Source organism: Terrapene carolina, unplaced genomic scaffold (assembly GCF_002925995.2).
Source record: "Terrapene carolina triunguis isolate 2854851 unplaced genomic scaffold, T_m_triunguis-2.0 Scaffold112, whole genome shotgun sequence".
Lineage (NCBI taxonomy): Eukaryota > Metazoa > Chordata > Testudines > Emydidae > Terrapene > Terrapene triunguis.
In genome coordinates, this window is record NW_020664463.1 from 9,385,040 (window position 1) to 9,411,912 (window position 26,873).

The 26,873-nt window shown below is 42.8% G+C and overlaps 1 protein-coding gene across 1 annotated transcript in view; it reads left to right on the top strand.

Moving 5' to 3' along the window:
- Positions 1-26,601, top strand: part of ARNTL2 (aryl hydrocarbon receptor nuclear translocator like 2) — a 59,563-nt gene extending 32,962 nt beyond the window's left edge. Inside the window, exons 12-16 of the mRNA XM_024214160.2 lie at positions 7,848-7,906; positions 11,907-12,015; positions 20,314-20,401; positions 22,144-22,252; positions 23,541-26,601. Of these exons, the coding sequence (XP_024069928.1) occupies positions 7,848-7,906; positions 11,907-12,015; positions 20,314-20,401; positions 22,144-22,252; positions 23,541-23,677 (502 nt within the window). The 3' untranslated portion in view covers positions 23,678-26,601. The remainder of the gene's footprint in view (positions 1-7,847; positions 7,907-11,906; positions 12,016-20,313; positions 20,402-22,143; positions 22,253-23,540) is intronic.
- Positions 26,602-26,873: the final 272 nt, after the last annotated feature.

Here is a 26,873-nt window from a genome sequence, read left to right on the forward strand (position 1 = left end):
ACATGCCATTGTAGGTAGACTTATCAAGCTCAGCCTTCAAATCAGTTAGATTTTTTGCCCCCACTGCTCCAGAAAGCTGTTCCAGAACTTCACTACTCAGAGGGTTAGAAACCTTTGTCTAACTTCAACCCTAAACGTGTTGATGGCCAATTTATATCCATTTATTCTTGTCTCAGCACTGGCGCTTAACTTTTAAATTATTCATCTCCCTCCGTGGTATTTATCCCTCTGATGTATTTATAGAGAGCAAACATATCTTCCCTCAACTTCTTTTGGTTAGCCAAGCCAAGCTCTTTGAGTCTCCTCTCATAAGGTAGGTTTTCCATTCCTCTGATCATGCTAGTAGCCCTTCTCTGCACCAGTTCCAGTTTGAATTCATCTTTCTTAAACATGGGAGACCGGAACTGCGCACACTATTCCCAATGAGGTCTCACCAGTGCCTTGTATAGTGGTAATAACACTTCTCAATAGTTACTGGAAATATCTTGCCTGATGCTAATATGATTCTAGGATGCCTTTTTCACAGCTGCATCACATGGGCAGCTCATAGTCATCCTGTGATCAACCAGTACACCCAAGACTTTCTCCTCTGTCGCTTCCAACTAATAAGTCTCCAGCTGATAGCAAAAATTCTTGTTGTTAGTCCCCAAGTGCATGACCTGGCACTTTGCACTATTAAATATCATCCCATTTCTATTACTCCAGCTTTCAAGAAAGGCTAGAGACTTGCAACTCAAACTCCTTCAAATGGAGAAGTCTCTCAGACCTTCTGAGCCTGAAGCCTGGACTTCCCCTGGATAAGCCTCACCAACCATGGCTTCTGGTAAGGGTCCCTCCTCCATACAGACTTCTGATGAACCCAATAAAAAAGGGTCTAAAAAGCGGGTAACTACATCCCCAAATCGGCCACAAAGTACCATTCTGCGATCGGGCAAACTGCATCGGCACCGACCGCACCTTCAGTGCCCGGAGCCGAGATAGTGAGACCATCCAGCACCGCCAGTACCGTGAGAGCTAAGGACTCTAAAAGAGCCAACGCGGACACAGGTGCTAAGGAGAAATCAAAACCCCATGCCTCGGCACTGACTCAGCCAAAGCCACAATCAACACACAGCAGCGTGGCACCGGTGCAGACCGTGGCTCAGTCCTCGAACCCCAATATACACTCTGTGTACACACCGGCACAGCCTACAGTGCCGACATATGTGCCGCGGCTCCCGGCACCACCGCAAGCACAGCCCCTGGTGCAGATCATGCAGACACCACAGCAGCTCATACGGCACAAAGATCTCATCATCTGATCTACGCCTGACTGTCCCATCCTTGGCACTGACGTGATCCCAGCACATTCGGCACCGAGTCTCATTACCACTCCATCATGCTCTGCTCCTCCTTTTTCGAGTGAGGATGAGGACAGCGAGGAGGGACAAATGGATTCTCTCCCGCAATCTCCTGCCCACCATGAGCCACCCAAATCTGGATCCTTTCAGGGGGCATACTATGCTGATCCTAAACATCTACAGTGGTATGGCCAACTCTGTGGTCCACCTATGCCTCTCAAATCCCAATGGGCATACTGGAACCCATGGGCAATTTACCCCACACAACAGGGATTACCCACCACTTCTAGACTCAGCACATAGCAATCACCTGCACCTTCGGTGCCTGGACTTTCGGAACTGGCTGGAGAAGGAGAGGAAGAGGAGGAAGAACCCCCATATCAGGAAGGGGCACCACCCAGTCACCTGTCATCATCCTCCCCAGGTGACACCGTCCTGCCTTCTCCCCCTAATATAGGGGATGATTTCAGACAATTCCAGGACCTATTTAAAAGAGTGGCTAGCTCTCTGGACATCTCTCTGGAAGAGGTCCAGGTGACACAACACAAACTGGTGGACATCTTGAACACCTCCTCTTCGTCCAAAATAGCTTTGCCAATGAACAGCGCGATAATGGAACATGTCAAGACCATTTGACAGACCCCTGCAACTGCTCCTCCAACCTGCAAGAGGTCTGACAAAAAATAGTATGTGCCAGCAAAGGGCACAGAGTTCCTCTTCTCCCAACCGACACCCAATTCACTGGTGGTCAACGCAGTCCATGAACGTGGCAGACAACAGCCCAAGACCACACCTCATGATAAGGACTAGAAAAGCCTCGACCATTTCGGCCGCAAGACTTACTCTTTGGCTATACTACACCTCCGCATAGCTAATTACAAGGCCTCTCTGACAAAATATGATTACAATAACTACACAAAGTGTTCTGAATTTATTGATTTTATTCCGGAAGACAAGAAAGAACAATTCACAGCACTTGTATCAGAGGGACAACTCATCTCCAGAACAGCCCTCCAAGCTGCACTGGACTCTGCAGACACAGCTGCAAGATCAGTGGCAACTGCAGAGGTGATGCAAAGGGCCTCATGGCTCCATCTCTCCAGCTTTCCTAGGGAAGTACAATCCACGGTCGAAGACTTACCATTTGAAGGGCTCAAACTCTTCGCCGAAAAGACTGACGAGACTCTTCACACGCTCAAAGATTCATGAGCGACACTGCGATCTCTGGGGATCTATACTCCTAGACCCAAGAAAAGACCGGAGTTGTTCTGCTCCTCAACGTTTCCGCCATACTCCGTATTCACAACATCAGCAGTATGAGTCACGGGGCTGCAAACAGAGGCCATCGAGGAGACCCAGCCTACTCCTCCTGTAGCTGTGTCGCAGCCAGCAACATCCAGGCAACAAAATGTGAAGCCTTGGCTGAGGGCCTGAGAACCCCATGTCTGTCTGTGCTGGAGACATCTACTCTCTCCCGACCATTTGGAGACTGCCTGCTTCTGTTTTATCCAATCTGGAAAACCATCACATTCAACCAATGGGTGCTAGAAATCGTATGAACTGATTACTCCATCCCCTTTCTTTTCAAACCCCCTACCCACTCTCCCTCTCCATCCGTCTTCAGGGACCCATCTCACGAACCTCTACTGTGTCAGAAGGTAATCCACCTCATACATATAGGAGCAGTAGAACCGGTTCCAACAAAACACAGAGGGGAGGGGCTTTTATTCCCACTATTTTCTCATGAAGAAGTAGTCAGGTGGATGGAGACCAATACTCGACCTAGGCCAACTCAACAAGTTCGTCAGGACACAACGATTCAAGATGGTCCCACTAGAGAGAGGGGATTGGTTCTTGGCTCTTGACCTCCAGGATGCGTATTTTCATATAACTATCCATCCTTCCCATTGGAGGTTTCTCCAATTTACTATTGGCCAGGAACATTTCCAATACCAGGTTCTTCCTTTCAGTCTATATACTGTCCCTTGGGGTTATTTTTAAAGTACTAGCAGTGATGGCGGCCTACCTCCGCAGAAACGGGATCATGATATTCCCATACTTGGACGACTGCCTGGTGAAAGCACCAACACGGAAAGTGGCGTTTAGAAGCCACCGAACAGACGGAGACCCTTTCCATGAGATTAGGCCATCAAATAAATGCACAAAAGTCCACTCTAACGCCAATGCAAAAGTTGGAGTTCATTGGGGCCCATATCAGCTCTCCTGAGGCCATAGCCTCCCTACCATGACAACATTTCCTTGCTCTAAGCAATCTCATAGCCACAACATGAATCAGTCCCCAGGTATCAATCAGGACTTGCCTACAACTTCTCAGTCACATGGCTCCCACGACTTTCGTCATCAGTCACGTGAGATTACACATGCGTTGCCTCCAAGGGTGGCTCCGTATACATTATGTCCTGCACAAACACAGCTTAAACAAATGTTGGACAAAATAAGACTTTCTACTCTGGTGGACAAACCCAGACAACGTCTGCACGGGGGTGCCCTTCCTTCAGAAGACTCCAACATTAACCATCTCCACAGATGCTTCGCTCCTCAGATGGGGGACACACCTGCATCTGCATTCTGTCCAGGGTCGCTGGTCCCCTGCAGAATCCTTTCTCCATATAATTCTGTTAGAACTACGAGCTGTCTGCAACGCCTGCTCCCACTTCTTACCAATCATCAAAGGCAAGGCCATTCCGATCCTTATGGACAACATAGCTTGTTCTATTTTACATAAACAGACAAAGGGGAGCACAATCACACTCCCTATGCATGGAAGCCATGAGACTCTGGCAATGGTGCATCAGGTACCGTATCCACATCTCAGCCTCATACCTACCTGAATGCCAGAACACCACAGCAGATATCGTAAGCAGGCACTTTTCTCGGGACCACAAGTGGGAGCTAGACAACCGCATATTCCAAGACATATTTCAGCAGTGCGGGGTCCCACAGATAGATCTCTTTGCAACCACATAAAATACCAGATACCCCTTTTTGCTCCAGGCCAGGTCTTGGCATACATTCCTAAGGTGACGCCTTGCTCATCAAGTGGAACGCTCCCCTCCTATATGCCTTCCCTCCCATCCCCCTCCTGAACTGTGTGATCCACAAGATCAGGTAGGAGAGAGCGAAAGTAATTCTAATAGCCCCTGCATGGTCCCAACAAACCTTGTATCCTTACCTTCTCAGGATGGTGGTGGGTCCATTAATCACGCTCCCGCTTCTGCCTCATCTGCTGTCCCAGAGCTCGGGTTGCACCCTGCATCTGGATCCGCAACAACTCCATCTCAGAGCGTGGCTCCTCCATGACTCAAGGGATCTGAGATGACCTGCTCGAAAGATGTACAAAACATATTATTGAATAGTCGCAGAGCAACTACCTGCCACACATACATACTCAAGTGGCAGAGATTTGATGCTTGGTGCCAGCAAAAACAGATGGCATCCTTTTCAGCCTCCTTACCCTCAATATTCGATTACCTCTTAGAACTTTAAAGGTAAGGTCTCTCCATGAGTTTCAATACGAGTTCACCTCTCCACTATTACAGCTTTTCACCACAAGGTGGATCAGCGCTCTGTCTTTGCTCACCCTCTCACCAAATGTTTCCACAAAGGCCTCACCAATGTCTATCCAGAGCTACGCGATCCCACTACACCATGGGGCCTCAACCTAGTCCTTCGGGTCCTCACCAGTTCCCCAGTTGAACCTATGGCTACATGCTCACTCCTACACCTTTCCATGAAGGTGGCATTTCTAGTGGCCACTACATCTGCCAGACGTGTAGGAGAGTTGAGTGCTCTCATGGCAGACCTCCATATACTGTCTTTTTTTAAAGATAAAGTATCCTGAGACTGCACCCCAAGTTTTTATCTAAAGTCATCTCAACCTTCCACCTCAATCAACCCATTTACCTACTGACATTCTACCCTAAACCTCACGAGGATAAAAATCACCACACTTCATACTCTCAACGCGTGGAGGGCATTGGCCTTTTATATAGACAGAACAAGACCATTTCGTAAATCACCCAGACTATTCATCTCCATCACTGAATGCTCCAAAAGGAGTGCCATAGCCAAACAGAGGCTCTCCAAGTGGATCTCCAATTGCATAAAACTATGGTACCATCAATGTGACCGGCAAACCCCGCAGGGATTTCGCACACATTCCACCAGAGCCCTCTCGACCTCTGTTGCTTTCCTTAACAACGTGCCCATCACGGACATCTGTAAGGCTGCAACCTGGGCCTCAATCCATACCTTCACGCAGCATTATGCATTGCAACATCTTATGCCTTCTTTGGGCTCACTGTACTGTCTTCTCTTACTCCTTCAACTCCAAAGCCCCGTTCTTCCATCGGAGGGCACTGCTCTGAAGTCACCTAAAGTGGAGCACCCACAGAGACAGCACTCGAAGAAGAGAAAGTTACTCACCGTGTGCAGTAACGTAGGTTCCTCGAGATGTTTCCCTGTGGGTGCTCCACTACTCACCCTCCGTTCCCTCCTCCCCTCTACTTCGGAGTTTAATACTTATTCTCTGCAGTAGAGAAGGAACAGAGGGGTGTTTGGTCGCACAGCACCAATTAACCGCCTGAGGCGGCGCAAGACAGGGGTCAAACCTGAATACTTATTTAGCAAGAGGCACCATGTTGGACCCGAGTAATTGCCTGGTATTAAAGTTAAAACTTTATTAAGTTGCTGCCTCCCACTTTAAAATCCATCCCTGTGTCTGTTTCATTCTTATGCTCTTGATCATCACATGCAGATTGGCTTAGATAAGAGGCACCAGTCAGTAGCTATTACCATACTACACCATGGGGCCTCAACCTAGTTGACACTATCTACTCTGTGACCTATGTACAATTTTCAAATTGCCAAATCTTTCTAAAAGGGGCTTTCTCACACAGTTATTTATGAGTGAAAATGCAATGTTAAAATTTGAAACAAAACATTTTGCAACCTTAACTCTATTTGCTTCCATGTGGGTGTTAATAGAAGATCATGGTTATCTTTACTTTTTACTTGAGCTGTTCAATCATTTCTCCATCAGTGTAAATTATGCAGTGGTAAATCCAGCTAGCCAAAACTCCTTTTCTCACCCCGAAGAGTTTGCTCAGTTTCTGTGAATTAGTTTGTGTTCTTATTTTAAGATCTCATGGTACTGTAGGGAATGATACACAGTTGCTCCCTCTGTAACAATTTGGCAAAGTTCAATAGGTGGTAAGATACATAAATAGACGACCAGTAATTTCACTTCATCTGTCAGTGGTATGGACACCGTAACAGCTTCATGACTTTACTGGATTCGCCAGCCACAGACACCTACTGAATGTCAAAGGAAACATAACTCTCCTCCAAGAAAGATGACTGTCCAACGCACCTGTTGCCAGTCCCCAGTGCCTGACCAGCCATATATATCAGGAGAGGTAGTAATTCTCTCATGTCTCAACAGCAGGTTGGGTGAAGTTCCTCCGTGGCTATCAGTCTAACAGAGTGGATATGTGCCCCAAAACACTTTTTTCAGCCAGGGAGTTCAGATGGGGCCCATTTCGGTGAACTATCCCGATTCCCTTGGTAACTGGGGCTGAGAATGAGCTAGAGAGATACATACACAACCACAAAACATACCCTGGAGAATATAGAGGTAGCTTTTCCATAGAGACACAAGAAAAGAACCTTGGTTCTCTGCCCTTCCTGGCAGAAGTTTGCATGGAATTTACTACTCTTTAAGCTGGGAAGAAGGGAGCACAGATCCATCCTGAGGTGCTTGGAGGCATTTATGTGACTTTCCTCAGACGTGGGCCTAAGCAACTCTGGTTCACCAATCTGCAGATCAAACATGGGTCCCCTTGCACATTAGGATTGCCCATCCTGGTGTGTCATGTGCCTGGGCAGGTTTTAGATGAAGTGCATTCCTCACTGCCTCATGATAGAGGAGTATGGTCTAATTCCTTGTGTTTTCTGTTGCTCCAGCTTCCTTCACTAGTTGTAAAATATAACCTAAACAAAACTGGCGAACAAGTGGAGCTGAATCTTTCACCTGATGCCACAGAAAGTGGGATTGTCCTGGCACAAAGCAATACCACACAGGGCATTGCTATTTAGCAGTAGGAATTCAGTTTTTCTGGTGCAAAAGGATCAGACATATATAACTTTGTCATGTGCTCAGAATTGTGACATGTTTTACTCTGTTTCATGTACTGCTTTAAATCTAATACCGAGTATACAGGCGAGTCTCATCTTACGCGCATTTAACATGCGTGAATTCAGCTTTGCAAAAACAAAACAAAAAAGAGAAAAATAACCATTTAAATACTGTACCTGTAGTGCGGGCGATTCCTCCTGCCATTACACTCAATGTAATTTTGATTATACCCGATTTTCGCTTTACGTGCTGACAGCGGAACGTAACCCCAGCGTAAGATGAGACTCGCCTGTACTATGTATTGTGTTTTAAATTTTACTGTTTTTTTTTCTATGCTATTAAATTCTAAGGGGTCACAATGAGTCAGGAGAAGAAGCATTACTACCCTGTAGTTCCCAGTCCTCAGAAGGCAAGTACAGTTTTTAGTTCACAAAATGTTGTCATTGTAGTATGTACATTTCTTATAAGATCATTCCATAAGCGATTAGTAGATAGTATTGGAACAATCTGGGTCCTGTGACCATCTGATCCAAGTGGGGGGTGTGAGGAAAATAAGCTTTCTCAAAGCCAACTCACGTGATGCTCTGTAGTTAAACATAGCATCTCTAGCTCATGTAGCTCACTGCATCCCCTTGTGATCCAAAGTATCATGATTATATGCCTGATCTCCCTTATTCACCTTCTCCTAAACCTGGATTTTCAGCTAGGCAGAATGATACACTGCTTCCACAGAGCCAAGTTCAAAATAAAAGCTGAATGGTTCATTCTGAGTTTAATCATGGTAATATTCGTTATAATGTTGGGATGTTTACGTATACCCAATTATGGAATGTAGGATGGTACTGATAAATTTATCTCTGTGTTTATATGCTGTAAATAGAATCAGCTGTCTACCTGCTTCCTTACTTGCTATGTCATCAAGCCACAGACCTTTTCTTTTTCACTCATCCTCTTTTAGCTGGGCTTTGTACACAGATTTAAAAAAAAAAAAAAATTAAGTAAAATGAAAAAAAAATTCTTATGCTATTTGCACTCTTGATAGGAAACAAAGCACGGACAGTATGAGTATTTATATTTAAATGTTTGTGTTTTTTCAAGGAAAAGGAGGGTTAGGGTTACAGAACCTGCAAGGTTAATAAAAGGTGACTTTAAAAGAAACCACAATTTTTAAACATTCCTTTGCAGTTTGGTAAACTGCAGCACAGTGCATGTGTAGAAAAACATGAAATTGATTGTCAGTGCTTTAAAAAACACATTAAAATCAGTTTTTTGTTTAAAATCAGATTTTTATTTAAATGTAGCCTTTTAAAAAAAACTATTTAAAATTTAAATTCAGACAACTTATGTTAAGGCCTAAATTTACTATAATTTATGAAGATAATGTAAATTTAAAACAATTAAGCAGTACATATTTGCTGCTGAAGTTTTAAAGAAAGTAAAACCACTGAACTGGTGGAAGTCACTGGCAATGCACCTGGAACCAGCTTTTGACAGCTTTTGACAGAAGTAGGAAACAAAAACAAAAAAAGCTGCAGGAGTAAAAAGAATTCAGGCAGAAGTCCAGCAGCAGAGTAGGGGGCTATCCTGTTTGTTGTACTGAATAAAGCATGTATGATTACCTGCCTTTTGGGTGGGTGGTGTGTGTATGCATTCAGTGCAGGGGGTTGTGGCCCTCAGAGACCAGGTACGGGCTCTGAAGACCAGAGTGGTTGAACTGGAGGAGCTAAGGAAGACAGAGAAAGAGGTACATAGATGAGACTTTCTGGACATACCAGTCCCACCCCCAGTCTGACAGCCTCTGTGCTGTTGAGGAGGATGAAAGTCTTAGGGAAGGAGAACATCAAAGTGGGGTGGAGGGAAACAATCCCATAGTTGGGACCCTCCTTCCAGATGGTGTCATGGTATCCTCTCACATTGAATCCTAGTTATTAGGAAGAGACAGATAATAGTAATGAGGGATTTGATCATTAGATAGCTGGGAGAATGGCGTGGTGAACTGCCTACTGTGTGCAAAGGTTGTGGGTCTCTCGGGACATCTAGACAAGCTTATGTGCAGTGCTGGGGAGGTCATGGTACACATAGATAGCAGGGAAAGGTATGAGAGAGATCTTGAAGGTCAAATTTAGGCTGCTAGGTCTCTTGCCTAAAAGTCCAGGACATTCATGGTAGCATGCTTGCAGTTCCATGCACAGGGCCAGTTAGGCAGAGCTGCAGGGTCTTAATGCGTGGATGAGATGATGGTGTAGGAAGGAAGGGTTTGGTTTTCTAGGAACTGGGGAATCTTTTGGCAAAGATTTGGCATCCTTACTGTATAGGCTCCACATAAACCAAAATGGAACCAGATTGCTAACATGCAAAATTAAAAAGTTTAAAAACTCCTCTACAACCTAAGGGCTGCAAGAAAGCTGACCGGTGCAGAGGAGCACATGGTTCGGACAGAAACATCCATTGGGGAGGATTTTTAACAGGGATTCTCTATATCCTAGTAAATAGGAGAGGATAGAAGTTGCTAAAGTACAGGTAGGAGCTGAAGAGAAATAGTCAAATGAAAGAATTCCGTTCAGTTACATCACATAATGGCAGACAGCTAAAACTTGACAAATTTTATACGTGCTTGTATACAAATGCTAGAAATCTGAATACTAGTATGGGTGAACTTGCGTGACTGGGATTAAATGAGGATATTGATATAACAGGCATCACGTAAACTTGGTGGAAGGATGATAAATCAGTGGGACAGGCTAATTAGCTGTTACAACTCAACAAAGAGCTCTTAGAGTCATTGTGGATAGTTCTCTGAAAATATCTGCTCAATGTGCAGTAGCAGTCAAAAAAGCTAACATAATGTTGGAAACCATTAGGAAAGAATAGGTAATAAGACAGTAAATATAATGTCACTATATAAATCCATGGTATGCCCACAGCTTGGATACTGAGTGCAGTTCTGGTCGCCCCATCTCAAAAAAGATATATTAGAATTGGAAAAGGTATAGAGAAGGACAACAAAAATGATTAAAGGTATGGAACAGCTTCCATATGCGGAGGTATTAAAAAGACTGGGTCTGTTCAGCTTGGAAAAGAGATGAATAAGGGGAGATATGATAGAGGTCTGTAAAATCATGAGTGGTATGGAGAAAGTGAATAAGCAAGTGGTATTTACTCCTTCACATAACACAAGAACCAGGGATCACCCAATGAAATTAATAGGCAGCAGATTTAAAACAAACAGAAGTATTTCTTCACCAATGCACAGTTAACCTGTGGAACTCGTTGCCAAGGGGTTTTGTGAAGGCCAAAAGTATAACTGGATTCAAAAGGGAATTAGATAAGTTCATGGAGGATAGGTCCATCAGTGGCTGTTAGCCAAGATGGTCAGGGATGCAACCCCATGTTCTGGGTGTCTGTAGCCTCTGACTGCCAGAAGCTGGGACTGGATGACGGGGGATGGATCACTCAATAATTGCCCTGTTCTGTTCATTCCCTCTGAAGCATCTGGCATTAGTTGCTGTCAGAGAGGATACTGGGCTAGATATACCATTGGACTGACCCAGTATGGCCATTTTTATGAGTCTTGTGCAAGTGCAGAGAGAATATTTTCTTCATTTCAGTTTATTTAACCAGTTCAGTTCAATGGCAATCTTGAAGGACATGGTGACTAGAAACATTGTGTTCAGTTCACTAACTACAGATAATGCTTCCTATGTTTAATAAATCAGTCAGTTTTAAATGCAAAACATGTTCTGATAAACGTTGTAAAACTTTTCTTAGATATCCAGCACATTTAGCTAATAAAAACATTAATTTAATTTTAATTTTCGTCACATAGAACTTGACACAAATTACAAGTAAAAAATCAGCATGTAATAAGTGCATTGTTCACTATTTTCTAACAAATAAAAGATGTAAAAATTAAGAATCTGAATAAATGTAAATTAAGCTGTATAATAGCTTAAATAAACTTGTGTAGATACACTGTATCTTCCTGGTTAGCCAAAAAAAAAAAAGCACAAAAGTTAGCGTAAATGCTATATTTTATTGCACATCAGTGTGTTTTAATGGTTACTAATTAATGAGAATTAACCTTTCTTTACGAAAATAACTAAAAAATACAAATGCAAAATGTTTGCCAATTTAAATCATGATTTAAAGTGGTCCACACTGATTGTAAATGAAATGTATAGTTTCATTGGTCAAGCTTAGTAAAATGCGAAGATAAGTGAACAATGAAAATCAAATTAGATTTATAAAATTCTCTCTAAGTTGTTAGTAACACAAGTAAGGAATCTGTTTTATGTAAATAAGAGGTTAATAAAGGTTGAGAAGAGATGGGTTAATTGTTTCCTGCTGTATAGTGAAAATATTTTAACTATTTAATGAACTTCAACTTAGTTTTCTTTTTGTAATTGTAGATACTTCAAAGCAGTCTTTTCCCAGTGTTCCTGGGATGTCCACTGGAACAATACTTGGTGCTGGAAGCATAGGAACTGAGATTGCAAATGAAGTATTAAACTTAGAAAGGTAATGAAAATTGAAATTGTATTCTAAGCTTTTAAGCAAAGAAGAGTAGAATGTGATGCGGGAAGCATAAGTAATTAAATGGGAATGCACCAATGTACTGCTTTTATTTTATCATGTCATATGAGTTGGTGTTTTTTGGTTCACCATTGGTACACTACCTTAGAGACCAGGTATAGCAACTTAACCTGAGATTCCTGCATGACAGTGCAGAGCACTGACCTGATAACCATCTTAGTAGTATGCTAGTCATTCTTTATTTTAAAAAGTTTGCTTATTCACCCAGATTTCTAAAAATTGTATTATTCTGGATTTGTTACATCTTCACTTTAATTAGATTAGAACAGATACCTGGGGACTAGATTAGAACAAACACCCTGGGGACTAGAAATAATGTTATCTTCAAATGGCCTCTGCCTGTTCATACTTAAGAGATGTGCCATCAGTGCAGCTCTGACGTGGACCCTTCTTGTAGCAGTGCTGTTGGAAAGCCCTTACAGACCATCCCTCTACTCACTGTTCCTGAATATTGTGAGGGTGAGGTTCTAAATGGCGGTCTGGCATTCCAGCCACCTCAGTTTCTTCCAAGCACAGTTGCAGCCAGACCATGAATCTCACCAAGTCATTCCAACTGGGAATCATCGACTCAAAACTCAGTGCCTTGGCTAGCTCTGTTGGTGTAGAATTAACCATTTACATTTAATTTCTTCTAAATAAAGAGTTTTTAAATTAATTTAAGTCAATTCCTGTGCCTCAGCATAAATCCACAGATCCAAAAGAGAAAAGACTAGGATTTAAGAGGTGTGCCTCTTCTCCTGCTGTGTTCCCAGCTTCAGACACCCATGCAAGGTATTTGACTTTGCTGGGAGAAGGTATTCTCAATCTTGCTGTGCCATATGGCACACCTTCACCCTGATAACTCATAAGGTATGTGAAAACTTGCTCCAAATATTCTGGAATTACTTCTCCAGGAAGCCTTAATGGCTAAGTCTTCTGATCCAGGTTTTTAGAATCCATGAATACAGATAGACCTGCTTCAGCCCCAGCTCCTTCAAGGATTCAAAAGAGTATACAATCCTGTCCAAACTACTGACCTCCGTTACTGGGGTAAAATCTAGCATCACAGTACCAAAGGATCTGCAACCATCAGATCTGACCATTCAACAAGATGGGCTCCTGCCTGTGTTGACCTTTGATGGCAGAACCAGGCCTCAGGAATGCAATCATTGGGATCCAGCACCTTCTGTTCTGAGCAAAAGAAATGCTGCAGCCATTGGCTTCTGTTAGCTGGCCAGTCTGTACATCAGGACCCCCTCAGATCCCATGGCCTCAATTCCAAGACCTTCGGAGCCCAAACCAAAAATAAAGGAACCTGGTGACAATAAATCCGGAAAGAAGGGTCATACCCAAATGTAACAAGCATATCTGTTCCAAAAAAAAAAAAAATGGCCAGAAAAGGCTCCAGACACAACTTCAGACTCCTCAATGTTGTCTGTTTCCACTACTGCAGTGATGGCCCAACTTCATAAGTCAATTCCAGAACTGTACTCTTCAGTGAGAACCATACTTTGAGCCAAAGGCCACCCCAGTTCAGGGATCCTCTGGGCAGAAAGGTTAGGGAATCTTTAAAAAGATTAAAATGTTGGGTATCCCTCCTCCATCTTCCCCACTGGGAAAGAAAAGTAAAAAACCCTCCTCCCAGTTACAGGTTTCCCCTGAAGTTTTGCTACATTCCTCAGGACCCCTACAGGGTCCCTAGGGAAGCTTGCCTCACCATTTTCTGTACTATACTTACCAAGATTAATACTGTCTCCAGTTTGAATTCTCTCTAATCTGCATTGGGATCCACAGTCAGACGACTCAGGCCAGTACAGACCTGTTAACTTACCACCTTTTTTTTCCTCTGGGAAGTGGCTCAGATACACTAGAAAACATTAAACTGACACAGCATACAGCTAATTTAGACAAACAGAATACTCTTATCCAACAGGGATATTAGGATTACTCATGAGGGCATTCTGTGCCAAAAAATTAAAAATTCTGCGCTCAATATTTTAAAATTGTGCAAAATTCTGCAAGATTTATTTATCAATAAATAAATGCAAAGGGTCCAACATGGCAGTGGGAAGCACAGGCCACTGGTTGTGCAAAGGTGGGAGATCTCCCTGTAGCCTCCCCACCCCAAGGACACAAACTCAGTGGTGAGGTTGCACCCAACCCTGACAGAGCACAAGGCCTGGGCCTATCCTAGAAATACCCTGGGGCCTTGCCCCTCTGCACCAGGTGTGGGGCAGACATGCTCAACCAGGCAGGATCCAACTGTGGAGGGGCTCAGTGTGGGGGGATCCAGGTGTGGGTGAGAGGATTCTGTGTGGGACAATATGGGTGCAGGCAGTTCAGTGGGGGGTCTAGGTGTGGGGAGATCCGGATGCATAGAGGCTTGTTGGGGTGGGGGGGTTCCAGGTGCAGCAGCAATGGGACTCTGCAGGGGCTTCCAGGTGAAAGTGGTTGGGGCTCAGAGGAGGGATCTAGGTGTGGGGGGTCTCAGCGGGGGGAAGGTCTGGGTGCTGGGGAAGTGGGGGTCTGGGTGCAGCTAGTTGGGGGGGGCAGTGGGGCGGGGGGGTCTGGATGGGGGGGCTTATGGGGGTGGGGCTCAGAGTGGGGGGTTGAGTGCAGGCAGCTCAGTGGGGGGTGGTCTGGGTGCAGGGGTAGGGGTCTGGAGGCAGGGGGTCTGGGTGCAGGGGTTGAGGTACAATGGGGTGGGGGTTGGGTATGGAGGGCTAGGGGGGTTCTGGGTGTACAGGGTGAGGATTGGTGGAGGTGTCTGGGTATTAGAGGTCCATATGCACATAGATTGGGTGGATGGGGGAGCAGCTCCCCATACAGTGACCCCTCCCCCTGAAGCTGAAGAGCGAAGGGGGCAGGAAGCAGGGGAGGATACTGAGCTTCCTGCAGCTGAGGGAGGTCTCTGGGGGTGGGTCTGACCCTCAGCCACTCTTTGCAGGGGAAGAGGAAATCCCGTCCTCCCCTGCCTCCAGCCCAGCTGGGACTAGCAGCTGATTCTGGCTCAGGGTAGGAGCCACTGGCTGGGGTGTCCACAGCCCTGCGGTGATTTACCTCTTCTCTGGGTGCTTGAAACGATGTACCTGCGCAGCTACGGAGCAGTGCATAACTGCTCTTGCAGCTTCCCTGTCAGCAAGTCATTTTTCTGCGGGGAAGCAAAGAAATCTGCGGCGGACATGAATTCTGCTCACGCACAGTGGTGCATAATTCCCCTAGGAGTATAGGTTGGAGAATCTGATGCTGAATACTGTCAAGAATGAAATATACCATCTTGGGTTAGATGACCTTACTGGCCTTTGCCTAGCTATTAAAGGGATGCTGACCAGTCCCATCTTTACAAAGATCTCCTCTCCTCAGAGGGAACAGGATAAACTTTGCACGTTGGATCGAACTCATCTGGATCAATCTACACTTCCACTTCAGAGGGACCCTTGTCCAATGTTAGTCCCTGATATCTTATCAGAAGATGAACCAGAAGGTCTCACCGAATTCCAGAACACTGGCATGGAACCAGTTAACCAATGTCTCCTGATGATATATAAAAGTACAACTGAGTTCAAAAAAGAATTAGATAAGTTCATGGAGGCTTGGTCCATCAGTGGCTATTAGCCAAGATAGTCAGGGATGCAACCACATGCTCTGGGTGTTCCTGAATCTCTGAATGCCAAAAGCTGTGAATGAATGACAGTGGATGGATCACTCTATAATAAATTGCCCTGTTCTGTTCATTCCCTCTGAAGTATCTGGTACCATTCACTGTGAGAAGACGATACTGGGCTAGATGGACCATTGGTCTGAACCAGCATGGCCATTCTTATGTTCTTATGTGGGGTCTCCTCGGCCTCTTCATCAGAAGATGATATTCAGTTTCATGAACTAATAGAAAGAATGGCTACAATGTTGAAAATATTCACAGTGGAAGAGACTTCTCATCCTGTGTGTTATTTTGGAAGCTCCTTCCAGCAGTAAAATGACACTCCTCATTTTGGAACCATTATTGCATCTGGCCAAGATTATATGGTCAAATCCTGCAACTGGTCAGGTAATGTCTGATGAACTTTTCTACTATATGAAAGATTTTCACTTTTCCACAAACATCTGGCTCCCAGTTCACTGGTGGTTGCTGCTCTTTCCTAGAACAAAAGGACAGGCATATTTCACCCCATCCAACCAAAAAAGGAAAAAGCTTGATGCCTTCAGCAGAAAAAAGTTTTCTCTTCAGCATCAGTGGATGTTGGGGTTTCTAATCATCAAGTTCTGTCCAGCTACCCGTACTCTCTGTGGGAGAAGGCTATTTTTGTCAGATTAGTAAAAGCTGGTGAAAGTCCTGAGCCATGTTTGACTCCTGAGACTCAGCAGCCAGGGCAGTGATGTCAGCAGTCACATTAAAGCAACATTCGTGGCTGAGATCATCTGACCTTCACCAGAAATAAGAACACATATGGAAGACCTTGCCTTTTAAGGAGATGGTCTGTTCAGTACAAGACCAGATGCAGTCTTAAAAAATCTGAATGACACTAGATCTACAGCTAGATCTCTTGAGATCTACTAACCATCAAGAAGAAGAATTGGTATTCCGGCCTTTAAATAACAATACCGTTCCTCCTCATTCTACTATGTACGTAGGACACATGTTGTTGCTAGAAGAGGGGGACCACTGTGGACCTAGAGTGACCATTGGCAGGGGAAGTTAAAGAAGAAAGAGCTCCTACACCACGCCCAGCTGTGAGAGGATGCTCTAGTTGTAAGTTTGCTCTTCTACATAGGCGAAGAATGCAGGCAGAACAGTCACCCCTCAAATAAGGAGAGAGTGAGGAGGGTCATTGGTGCAAAGGAAAAGAGGAAAAGGGAAAGAAAAAAAGAGGGATGGAGTTAGTATATTCTGAGGCCTTCTTGAAAGGGCTACTCTCCCACTGTTGCAGTTCCTGGAGAACCAACAGTGGCAGTGGGAGGTGCAGTTTGGATCTACAGAGTGACTGTCCTTATTGGAGAAGGAGCAACAAACCTGCTGGAGAGCCTGAGAAAGGAAGCACTCAGTTGCCACAGGCATAGGGTAAAGAAAAATTATTTGGGAGCCAGGAGTGCTGAGGACCAGCCAGGGTGGTGTGCTATGCTGGTGGCCAGGGAAAGACCCATTAGAAAGGCCTTCCACTATGAAAATTGTGACATGAAGGCTTGCTCTGGGGGGAAAAGCATGGAAATAACTGAAAAGGCTTGACCTATTGCCAAAGCATGGGCAAGGAGATTTTTGGTACGGTAGTGGGGCATTTAAACAGGCACTGCCCTCAAGGGAAAGTGAGCTGCAACTAGAGAGAGACTGGGGCCTGAGCAATGGGGAAGAGAAGGAGTGGGTGTCCTGCAGTGCCAGTATAATGGTTGCAGGTAAAACAGATGTGGCTGTGGCCCTGACAGCTAATTAAACCCTATTAGTTGGAGGCTCGAGGGAACACAGAGGAGTGCTACCACTGCAACAAATTGGGTGAAAGTTGGGGTAAATACAGAGTCTGAATAATATGTTTGTGGAGATGCAGATCACTGTCCCTAAAAAAAAATATGGGATCTGTGGACTGCTATCAACCCCCCACCCCCAATCAGCGACATGAGGGCTGGGTGAAAAAGCCAGAGGCCTTGGTGGCAGAAGCACCTAAGGGGGTTGGGACTGAGGATGTGGTATTGGAGGCAGTAAATCTAAGAGAAAAACTAGCAATAGTAGAGAAGTCCTTGTGGGAGCCCTGAAGAGAGAGAGGTGGGAGCTAAAGAGAAGTTTAGGTTGGAGTTTCAGATAGTGCTCCTGGAAGATGAGAAGGGGGGATGCACAGGTGGATAATAGGCACACTTAAAGAAGGCTCCTCCCCAAGGCAAAAAGACCCTGTAGCAGGTAGGGTACAGTCTTGAGGGGTAGTGTGATGAATACCCCATCCTGAGTTTGAAAGAATTAATGTGGGCTTGAGAGGCCAATTAACTAACCTGCTTGTACCTGGGTGGTGAGCAAAGCCTAATTCAAGATGAAGCCCAGCTGGGAAAGAGCTGGGTGGTGCTATACAAGTAGTAGGTCCCCAGCAGAAGGGGGCTGTAGGGAGAAAGGGAAAGGAACCCTGCAGTCCCCCTCTTGGTAGTAAAGAGCAGGAGTTGACGCAGAGAAAGTTGTGATGGAACTGACTAGAGCTGGGATACCCCGTTGAGTAGAAGGCTCATGCAGGGCCCCGAAGTAAAGGGGAAGAACTGGCTCAACCAGGGAGAGGCCAAACCCAAGAGCAGGAGGGTGACCCTGGAGGATTTTGGCAGGGGTAGAACTCCTAGATGGAAGGACCTTGGGAGTAGAATACTGCAGGGAGCCTGTTTGCGGGAGACCTGACATGAGGGTTGTGGTGGATCTGCAACACTGCCAAGGGAAGGAACCGAACACCCAGGAAGAAGTCCTGGGAGGCATTGCTCATTACAAGAGCCCAGAAAGGGACTTGGAAAAAGGGAAGTCCAGGGAGGTAGCAGAAAACGTCTGACTGAGCAGACCTCAGCTGCTGATTACAGGGTCCTTGGATTGGAACCCAGTGTAGTAGGAGGGCCTGGATTCCCTGAACAGTCACTGGGAAGGGTGATGTGAGGCCCGTAAGAAGGGGGTAAAGACAACTGAAAATCCTGAGTGCAGGGATGTAGCAATGGTGGGATCCAGAGTTGAGGGTCAAAGACCAGATGTAAGGATTGGGACTATTTGTTGGACTTTTTATTAGTCTGAAATGGGTAGAAATAAAACATGACCTGGTTGGATGGCTGAGTCGCAAGAAGCAGCAGACTGCAGCGGGACCAGAGCAACCATCAGTAGGGGGCGTTAGAGAAGAAAGAGCTGCTCCACCCCACCCCACCCCAGCTGTGAGCAGATACTCCAACAATGAGTCCACTCTCCTACATACCTCCATCAGTCCATCCAGACCTTGGTCACATCCAGATGTAGTAAAACTGCATATTTTGGATGCCAAGAGGGCAATAGCCTTCTACTTAAATGGTTCTCAGGAATTTAGAAAGCCACCAAAGCTATAATTTCATATAGGGGTAGTGATAATAAAGGACAGCCAAGTACATCTCAGCATTTATCTAAATGGGTTAGTTTTGTATAGAGGAAAGCTACAAGCAAATCTGTTTCTCTCCCATTATAGTTTAGATAACACCCCAAATAGCAAAGGTGGCTTTCATGGCATGCCTCAGGCATATCCCAGTTTTTAGAAGTAAGCAGAACTGCAACCTGAAGCTCTATTCATGCTTTCACAAAGCACTACTCCCTAGATCTAGCGTCCTAGTTGATGCTCAGTTTGGTACAGCAGTATTACAATGATAATTCAATTAGGACTTAGCACTTCACCCTCTAGAGACTGTAGTACTGCTTGTCAAACTATCCCATGACAAATGTACAGAGCTCACTCAAAGAAATGAAGGTTACTCCCCTATAACTGGTACTCATCTAAATGGACTCTGCATATTCACACTCCCTGCCTGCCTTCCCCTTTTCCTCAGAGTCCTAATTGCAATTTTGAATCTGGGGAGATGGTGGTAAGAACTGAGGCAGCTGGAGCTTCATGGCCCCCCTTTTATAGCTTCTCACTCAGACTGTTCAGGAACAGTGAGGGGAGGTGCAGGAGAAGGCATAAGAGTACAAGATTGTTCTACCATCGGTGCTGCATCACCATGGCTCTCATGAGTGAATGTGCAGAGTCCATCTCAAAGAGGTAGCTTTCATTTTCCAGCCAGAATTTAAGGAAAGGATAGAATTTCATGAAATAACACTTGAAGTAAAAGCAAATATCAAGCAGATACGTGGAGGGTACATCCTCCCCCCCCCCCGTTCTATACCATTATTTCCAAACAGCTGTATTCTGATATTTGGAAGCTATGTGCTCCAGAGTGAGTAATTTTGTACTGAAGTGTTCATGACAGTTTTTCCTGAAGTCTGTTTAATTTTGATAATTGAGAAAAAGCAAAAATGTGTTCTACTAATTATCATCCCGTGTCGTGATATCTATCTTTACCAAAATTTGGAGCAGGAAGTGTGTGAGCTGTGTGACAGAATTTAAACTTCGCTTTTGACAAAGCAGTGTTGTCTGAAGTCTCAAAGCTTAGCACCTGTAGTTTTTTGGTGGGTACTGCTATGCTCTGACTAAATAAGTTTCTCATTTTAAAATGGAAGGGATTGAAGTTCATACTCAACAGTAAATGTATTGTACAATATGCATATGTATATTTTTTTAGGTTACATTGTTCTCCATCTATTGCTGAGTTAAGTCCATCTGATCTTATGAGGAAATCTTCTCCAACTTTCACTCCAAAATGCAGCAATGTAAGTATATCATTGACTCCAAGAATTTTCAGTGAAAGGTCACTATCAAATAATTCAGAGCCTACATTTGATCTACCTTAAAACTGATTTTTGTGTGTGAATTCGTGCCAGTGCAAAGTTTGACAATCCTGTGTATTGAAGTCTTCTGTTCACAGAAGCGGTATGACACAGGCAGCAAGAGTACAAACTTCTCTTCGCTACACCACCAGTGAGCCTCAGTTCAAGCCTTGAGGAACCATCCCTCAGGGCTGAGAAGATTGTTCAGGTCTTGGGGAATCTTTGCTGAGGCTACAAAAAAATGCTAGATATGGGGAGGGTATTTTTTTTGTGATGTGGACTTTTTTCTAAACTTGGAAATGAATTGAAACCACCACCCCGGAGCCATTAGATAGTTAAAAAAATATTCACCTAGGCTGAATTCAGTTCAGCAATATGAAGATAAATGTCTGGTTACTATGACCATTCATCTATACCTTTCACCCCCCTCTACTGTTAAACAGTTGTAATCCATTGAGGTGTATCCTCTGAATTTTAAATCTTTTTTTAAAAGAGGTGTAGAGAAGCCGCATATTCTATGACTCTCTACCATTCTATCTAATCCAAGAGTGATGTTGACTGATGTCACAGCCTGGGGCGGGTATGCATAAAGAATCTTCTTGCAAGATTGTACAATACTGCCCTTACTGTTATCAATGTACACCATACTCCCAATCCCTTATTTCTTTCCCTCCAACAACATTGTTGTGAATCCAGTTGCTGTCTTTCCACTTAAACATAGCTTTTCTTCTCTGATTCTGAGTTTCTTTCAACAGCATTGTGCTACACTGATTTTTTTTTTCCTTTCTCCCTCTTTTATACCTGATGTCCATTCCACCCATGGATTTCTGTAGATCTGTCCTAAGAACTGATTGGCTCATAGATATTGAACTACCCTCTAATTAGTGCAGCCTATGGTCATAGAAGCACTCTCCAGCACTTCAACTATATATTGTGTTGATTTAAAGGTTCTCTTTGAATGTGTCACTTAGTGTTGTTCCTGGTTACTTCAGTGAAGTCTTGTTGTTTTCCCTTCCACTACTGTAATGTGCACCATAGAATCCAAGATAACAGAGAGCTCAGAGAGCTACTCTGTTTAAATTACAGATATGAATGGTGCATGGACTAGGGATGAAGACAAACTTATTTTACTGGGACTCTCTTCATTTTTCTATATGGGAAACTGCTTCCACAGCCACAGTGGCAGAGCTATCACTGCCTCTTGCCCCTAGGGACAGTCCCCTAAAGGAAAAGTGGTTTACTGCCAAACCAACGTGATAGATCTTGCTCTCTTATCTTGGAAGTGAAAAGACTTCAGTTTCCACTGCTGTCAACCTGGCACTCCTAGACTCCTTGTAAGCACTAAAAACCATTTAAAACCATTTTAAATCTTAGCATGCTGAACACAAGATTTAAAATATAACAGAAATACCAGCTTTGTTTTTAAAACAAATTTTCACATTCCAAATCATTTAGTTTACGTATGGAAACTAAAATGTGGTGGGTCTTTTTTTAAAGCTAGGATGTATTTTTCATGAAAATACATTTTTATTGTTACAGTAAGCTTGTAGAGATTATGGCACGTGAAGTGGAAAAATGTGAGCCTTGATCGTTTTTTAGACTCAGAGAGAAATTCATTAATTTGTATGGTGGTTTTAATCAATTTATAACCTAACTTTATTATTTTCATTTTTTTGTGCTTTCAGGTGCCAAATAAAGAGTTGATTCAGTTATGTCCTTCAGAAATGGAGGACTTGGAGACCTTGGGGCAAAATCAGGGCACTGTTTCATTCCCAAGCAATGAACCTCTTCTCAGTAAGAGCTCTTTTACTGCAATTCATGGCTAATTCTTTAAAGAAAACTCTGTTAATGGTTGCAGCTTTATCACAACAAGGTAGTATAGTAGGTGTGTTCAAAGATTCTGCCAGTTTTGAGAGATTATCATGGTTCCTATTTTAATTATACCCCATGATAGCAGTGAGAGCCTGGAGCAGAAGTTCACTGTCCATTCTCTTGCTCTCCAAGGCTAGGTCTACACTACAGCAGGGGGTGGACCTAAGATGCGCAACTTCAGCTACATGAATAGCGTGGCTGAAGTTGTGTATTTTAGGTCGACTTACCTGGCTGTGAGGACGGCGGCAAGTCGACCGCTGCCGCGCCGCCGTCGACTCCGCTGCCGCCTCTTGCCGCGGTGGATTTCCGGAGTCGACGGCAGAGCGATCAGGGATCAATTTTATCGCGTCTTCACTAGACGTGATAAGTCGATCCCCAATAGACCTATTGCTATCCGGCGGGTAGTGAAGACGTGCTCCAAGACTCACAAATAGACTGCTTTGCAGTTCTTCCTTCCAAAACCAGGAGCTGTGCAGGATTAAGGGAACTGAATATAATCTGCCATGATGTGCAGACCCTCTATGTAAAAAGTATGTGTATGTAGAGCTGATTGAAACATAAACATTTTGCAATACGGGTTGGAATTTTGAAGTTGTTTCCATTTCATATGGTTGGAAACTGACCCATTTTTCTTTTTATATTGAAATCTTGTTTTCTATCAAAAACTGAGATTTTGGTAAATACAAAATTCTGGAATGTTTTAAAATAAAAATGTGGAAAACATTGTTTTCATCTTTCACAATCTAAAAGCAACAATGTCTTTTAAAATTTTGATTATTTAAAAATAAGGCCATTTTTTTAACCAAGAGGAAAAAGATTGATAAGCTCTTCTTTCGTGTGCTGTGACAGGTGAGCTTCCTACTTAAGTGGCATGAACTGGAATAAAGTTTTCTGCTTAAATGGTGTGGCATGAAGTTTGCCAGTTAACTGGCATGGATTGAAATTTGTCATTTTATTAGCATGAAGTTTAAGATGTGCCTCTGGAGTGGCATAAATTTAGTCCCAGAATCAAGTTACCTATTCTTTTGACAAAGCGTCTCTCCTGAATCCAAAACTTGCTTCAATTTACCCATCTTTGAACACATGTAAGAATGTAAAGTGCCCTTTGTCTTGAAGGACAGCTGCTGTTTTAAAAGTAAGTTTGTTTAGAAAGTGACCTTGTTCTGTAAGTTTTTTGCTGCATAAATAGTGTTGTTTAATTATTTCCTAGGTGACAGTTGCCAGTTGGATTTTGATGCAATTTGTGAAAATGATGATACTGCCATGGCGTCTCTCATGAATTACTTGGAAGCTGAAGGAGGCCTTGGGGATCCAACAGAACTCCGTGATATATCATGGACTCCCTAGTGGTTCTTTTATATACAAATGAGAAGAATGTAAAATTCTGTAATGCACAACAACCGCACATCCTCAAGTACTGTATTGGTCATTTTTAAGGCTTTATTTTAATTCATATTTACTATCTGTATATTTGCTAAGACTTTTATGCCTTGTTCACAAAGAAATGGCTTGTTCTGCACATATAGAAAAAATGTGATATTTTTTCATGACAGAGAACCTCAAAATTGTATTGATCCATATCTGACTAGAGTGCTTACAACACATGGTTATATTTTTGCTAAAAAGCTTTAACCCAAAGATACCGTACAATGTATAGGAATAACCGTGTTCATCTAAATGTTTTAATACTTTAAAAAACAAACAAAAAAAGCTTTTATTTGTAAATTTTCTTTTAAGAATTGGGTGGAAAAGTATTTCTCCATGTCACTTCTGTAGGACTTTCTCTACTTGCGCAGTTTGAGAAATGTTTTTGTACCTCTAAGCTTGCTTTGAAAATATGGTTTCCACACTGCAAAATTGTAAGATAAAGTACTATAGTACAAAAGGGGACACTGCCGTTTACAATTCTTTGCCCTTTTTAGAAGTATTGTGTACAATTTTTGTAGTCAAGTAAAAACAAAAGAAAAAACAATAGTCTGGGAGCAAGAAACCAAGTTATAGGATTTGTGTTAAATTATCCAGTATGCTGACCAGGAAAAGGATTTGAGAGTTCTGGACAAACAATGTTAAACATTGTCCCACAGCACAAATGTGACTGGTGGGGAAGAAGAGAGACAAAATAGTTTAATACAAAGTATTATTTAATTATATTAGTAGAGGGACAGAACACAAAACCATAGTAGTAATACTGTAACTGTAATAAAACAATTTGGTCACTATAGTTTGGGGGATATTATTGCCTTGGAAATGTGTTAGAGCAGTGGATTTCAACCTCTTTTCATTTGCAGTTCCCTAAAAAATTTTGAACGGAGGGATGGATCCCTTTGGAAATCTTAGACATAGTCTACGGACCTCCTGGGGTCCATGGACCACAGGTTGAAAACCACTGTTATAGAGCATAGCTATTTAAAGAGAGCAGATATAAAATTAGTCAATATAATCTTACGTCTGGAGAAAAGTGAGAATTGAGGAGCTGGAGATTTTAAAAAGTAATAAAGTGGGATTGAGACTAGTCAGAAGTGGTAAAGTATGTTGGACCTTAATGGCCTTTTCCTGCTTAATGTCTTATGTAAATACAGTTTTCCAAGCTTTGCCCAACAATATTAGGTGTCTCAGGTTGGGGACCTAAACATTGAGGCATCCAAAATCACTAGCCACTTTTGAAAGAATCCTGGCCTTTATCTCTCTCTATTAATTGAGACTGCTGGAACTACATTTGAGTTATGTAACTGCACAGAGTAGTGGGAGAAATGTGTGTGTATGTATTGGCTATAGGTGGTTTGCAAGTGGCAATATAGGGGTATTTTGTGAAATTTTGTGAAAAGGGCACTTAATTATAGAATACCTTTTATAGTACTTGTATTTTGGAGAAATCAAAAGTTTTCTATTACTTAATACTAGCTGCAAATACTTTTGTGCTACTACAATCCTTTAATATATAATTGCTGTATTTTGCATTCTTATTTCTAATTTTATAATCTTCTTGCAAAACATGTGATCCAGTTATGACAGATCACCCTTGAGTGCAGCACCGTTAATATGTTGCATTAAAACAATATGGTGTTAGTATCCAGATATGGATGTCTTAGCTCATACATTGTATGTGCAGATAAATGAGTGAATCAGTCAAAGGATTATGCCATATATGCCCCCCCCCCCCCAATTCGTGAAATGAAAGAAAAGCATTGAAAATGTTTTGAGTTGTGTAGATCTTTTGTTTTAGAATATTTTTTACAATTTGAAAACATAGGTTCAGTTTGTAAGTAGTATGTCTTCTAAATGTAAAATTATGAATACCGTTAGTTTAATGGAAGAGATTGCAGTTGATGTAGACATGTGCCTAACATTAAAGGTCATGGTTGACACTCAGCAGACGTCAGATACATCTAGATAAGAGTGTAGAATGGTGTATAGAAAATTTCCTAGGATATTTCAAGAAAAAGAAATAATAAGTAATTACCCTAAATAGCCACTAGATGTCAAACTTCCTCTATTTGACAATAATTTGACTCTGAAAGGTGGGATACTATAATCTTCTGTGATGTATTAACTCCTATACTTAACTGGAACAGTTGTATACCTTATAGACATTAGAGAAAATTACTGAGATGTCTGAAATGTATACATTTCTAACCCTGGGTACAATAATATCTGATATAATTTTACTGCTAGAGCTGAATTTGGCCCTTGATATGGAGCAATACAGAAAATCAGGACTCTTTCTCAGAATTGTGATCGGATTCTATTTTTATAATTGTTTCTGAAAGATGGATTCTAATTATTACTTTAATTGTAGGGAAAGCTATGAAACACAATGGCTGTTTTCCTTATTCTGCATTTGCTAATTGAACATTTAAAGTAAAAATAAATTCTAATTAAAACAAGTTCTATAGGTAACCCAGAGAAATAAACAGTTTAAAACCAGATGGTTCAAAGAAGAGTCCAGATACTTCCATGCAAGAATGAGAGTATTGATTCTTACAAGAGACAATATTACCATGCATAATCAAACCGCTGTTTTGGGATTCCTCCCAGATTACTCCTACAATAGATTTGCCTCTAAGGTAAAAAAGATTTTCTGGAACTAGTTTTATTCCGCTAGTTTGCTAAGCCCTTTGTAATCAGCAACCTGTACAGTATATGTGTCTGTTAGCTGCTTTCTTGAACCCTTTCTATTTGCAAAACCATTTGTCAAACCTGCAGATTTCACACTATTCTACATTGTACAATGTCTTTTGTAAATATTTATGATGATAAACGGCGAGGCGAGATTAAAATATATTTTATACAAATTTGAGGTAATTGTGTGTTTGTTTAAAGCCTGGTGTTTTATTGTGGGTGTGGTAGCACTGTAATGGTTAAGATTGTGCCAGGATTTCTATTTTAACTGGGATGAAAAGGGGGTCTCTAAAAGTCTGTGTTTGGAGTTTGAGGATCCATTTAATGAGCTGCTTGCACATTCCATGGCAGATTTTGGTGAGGAAAAATAAGTTAGTTCTGATGGTTTGGAAAAGTACCACTCGCCCAAATCTTTGCTCCTGCC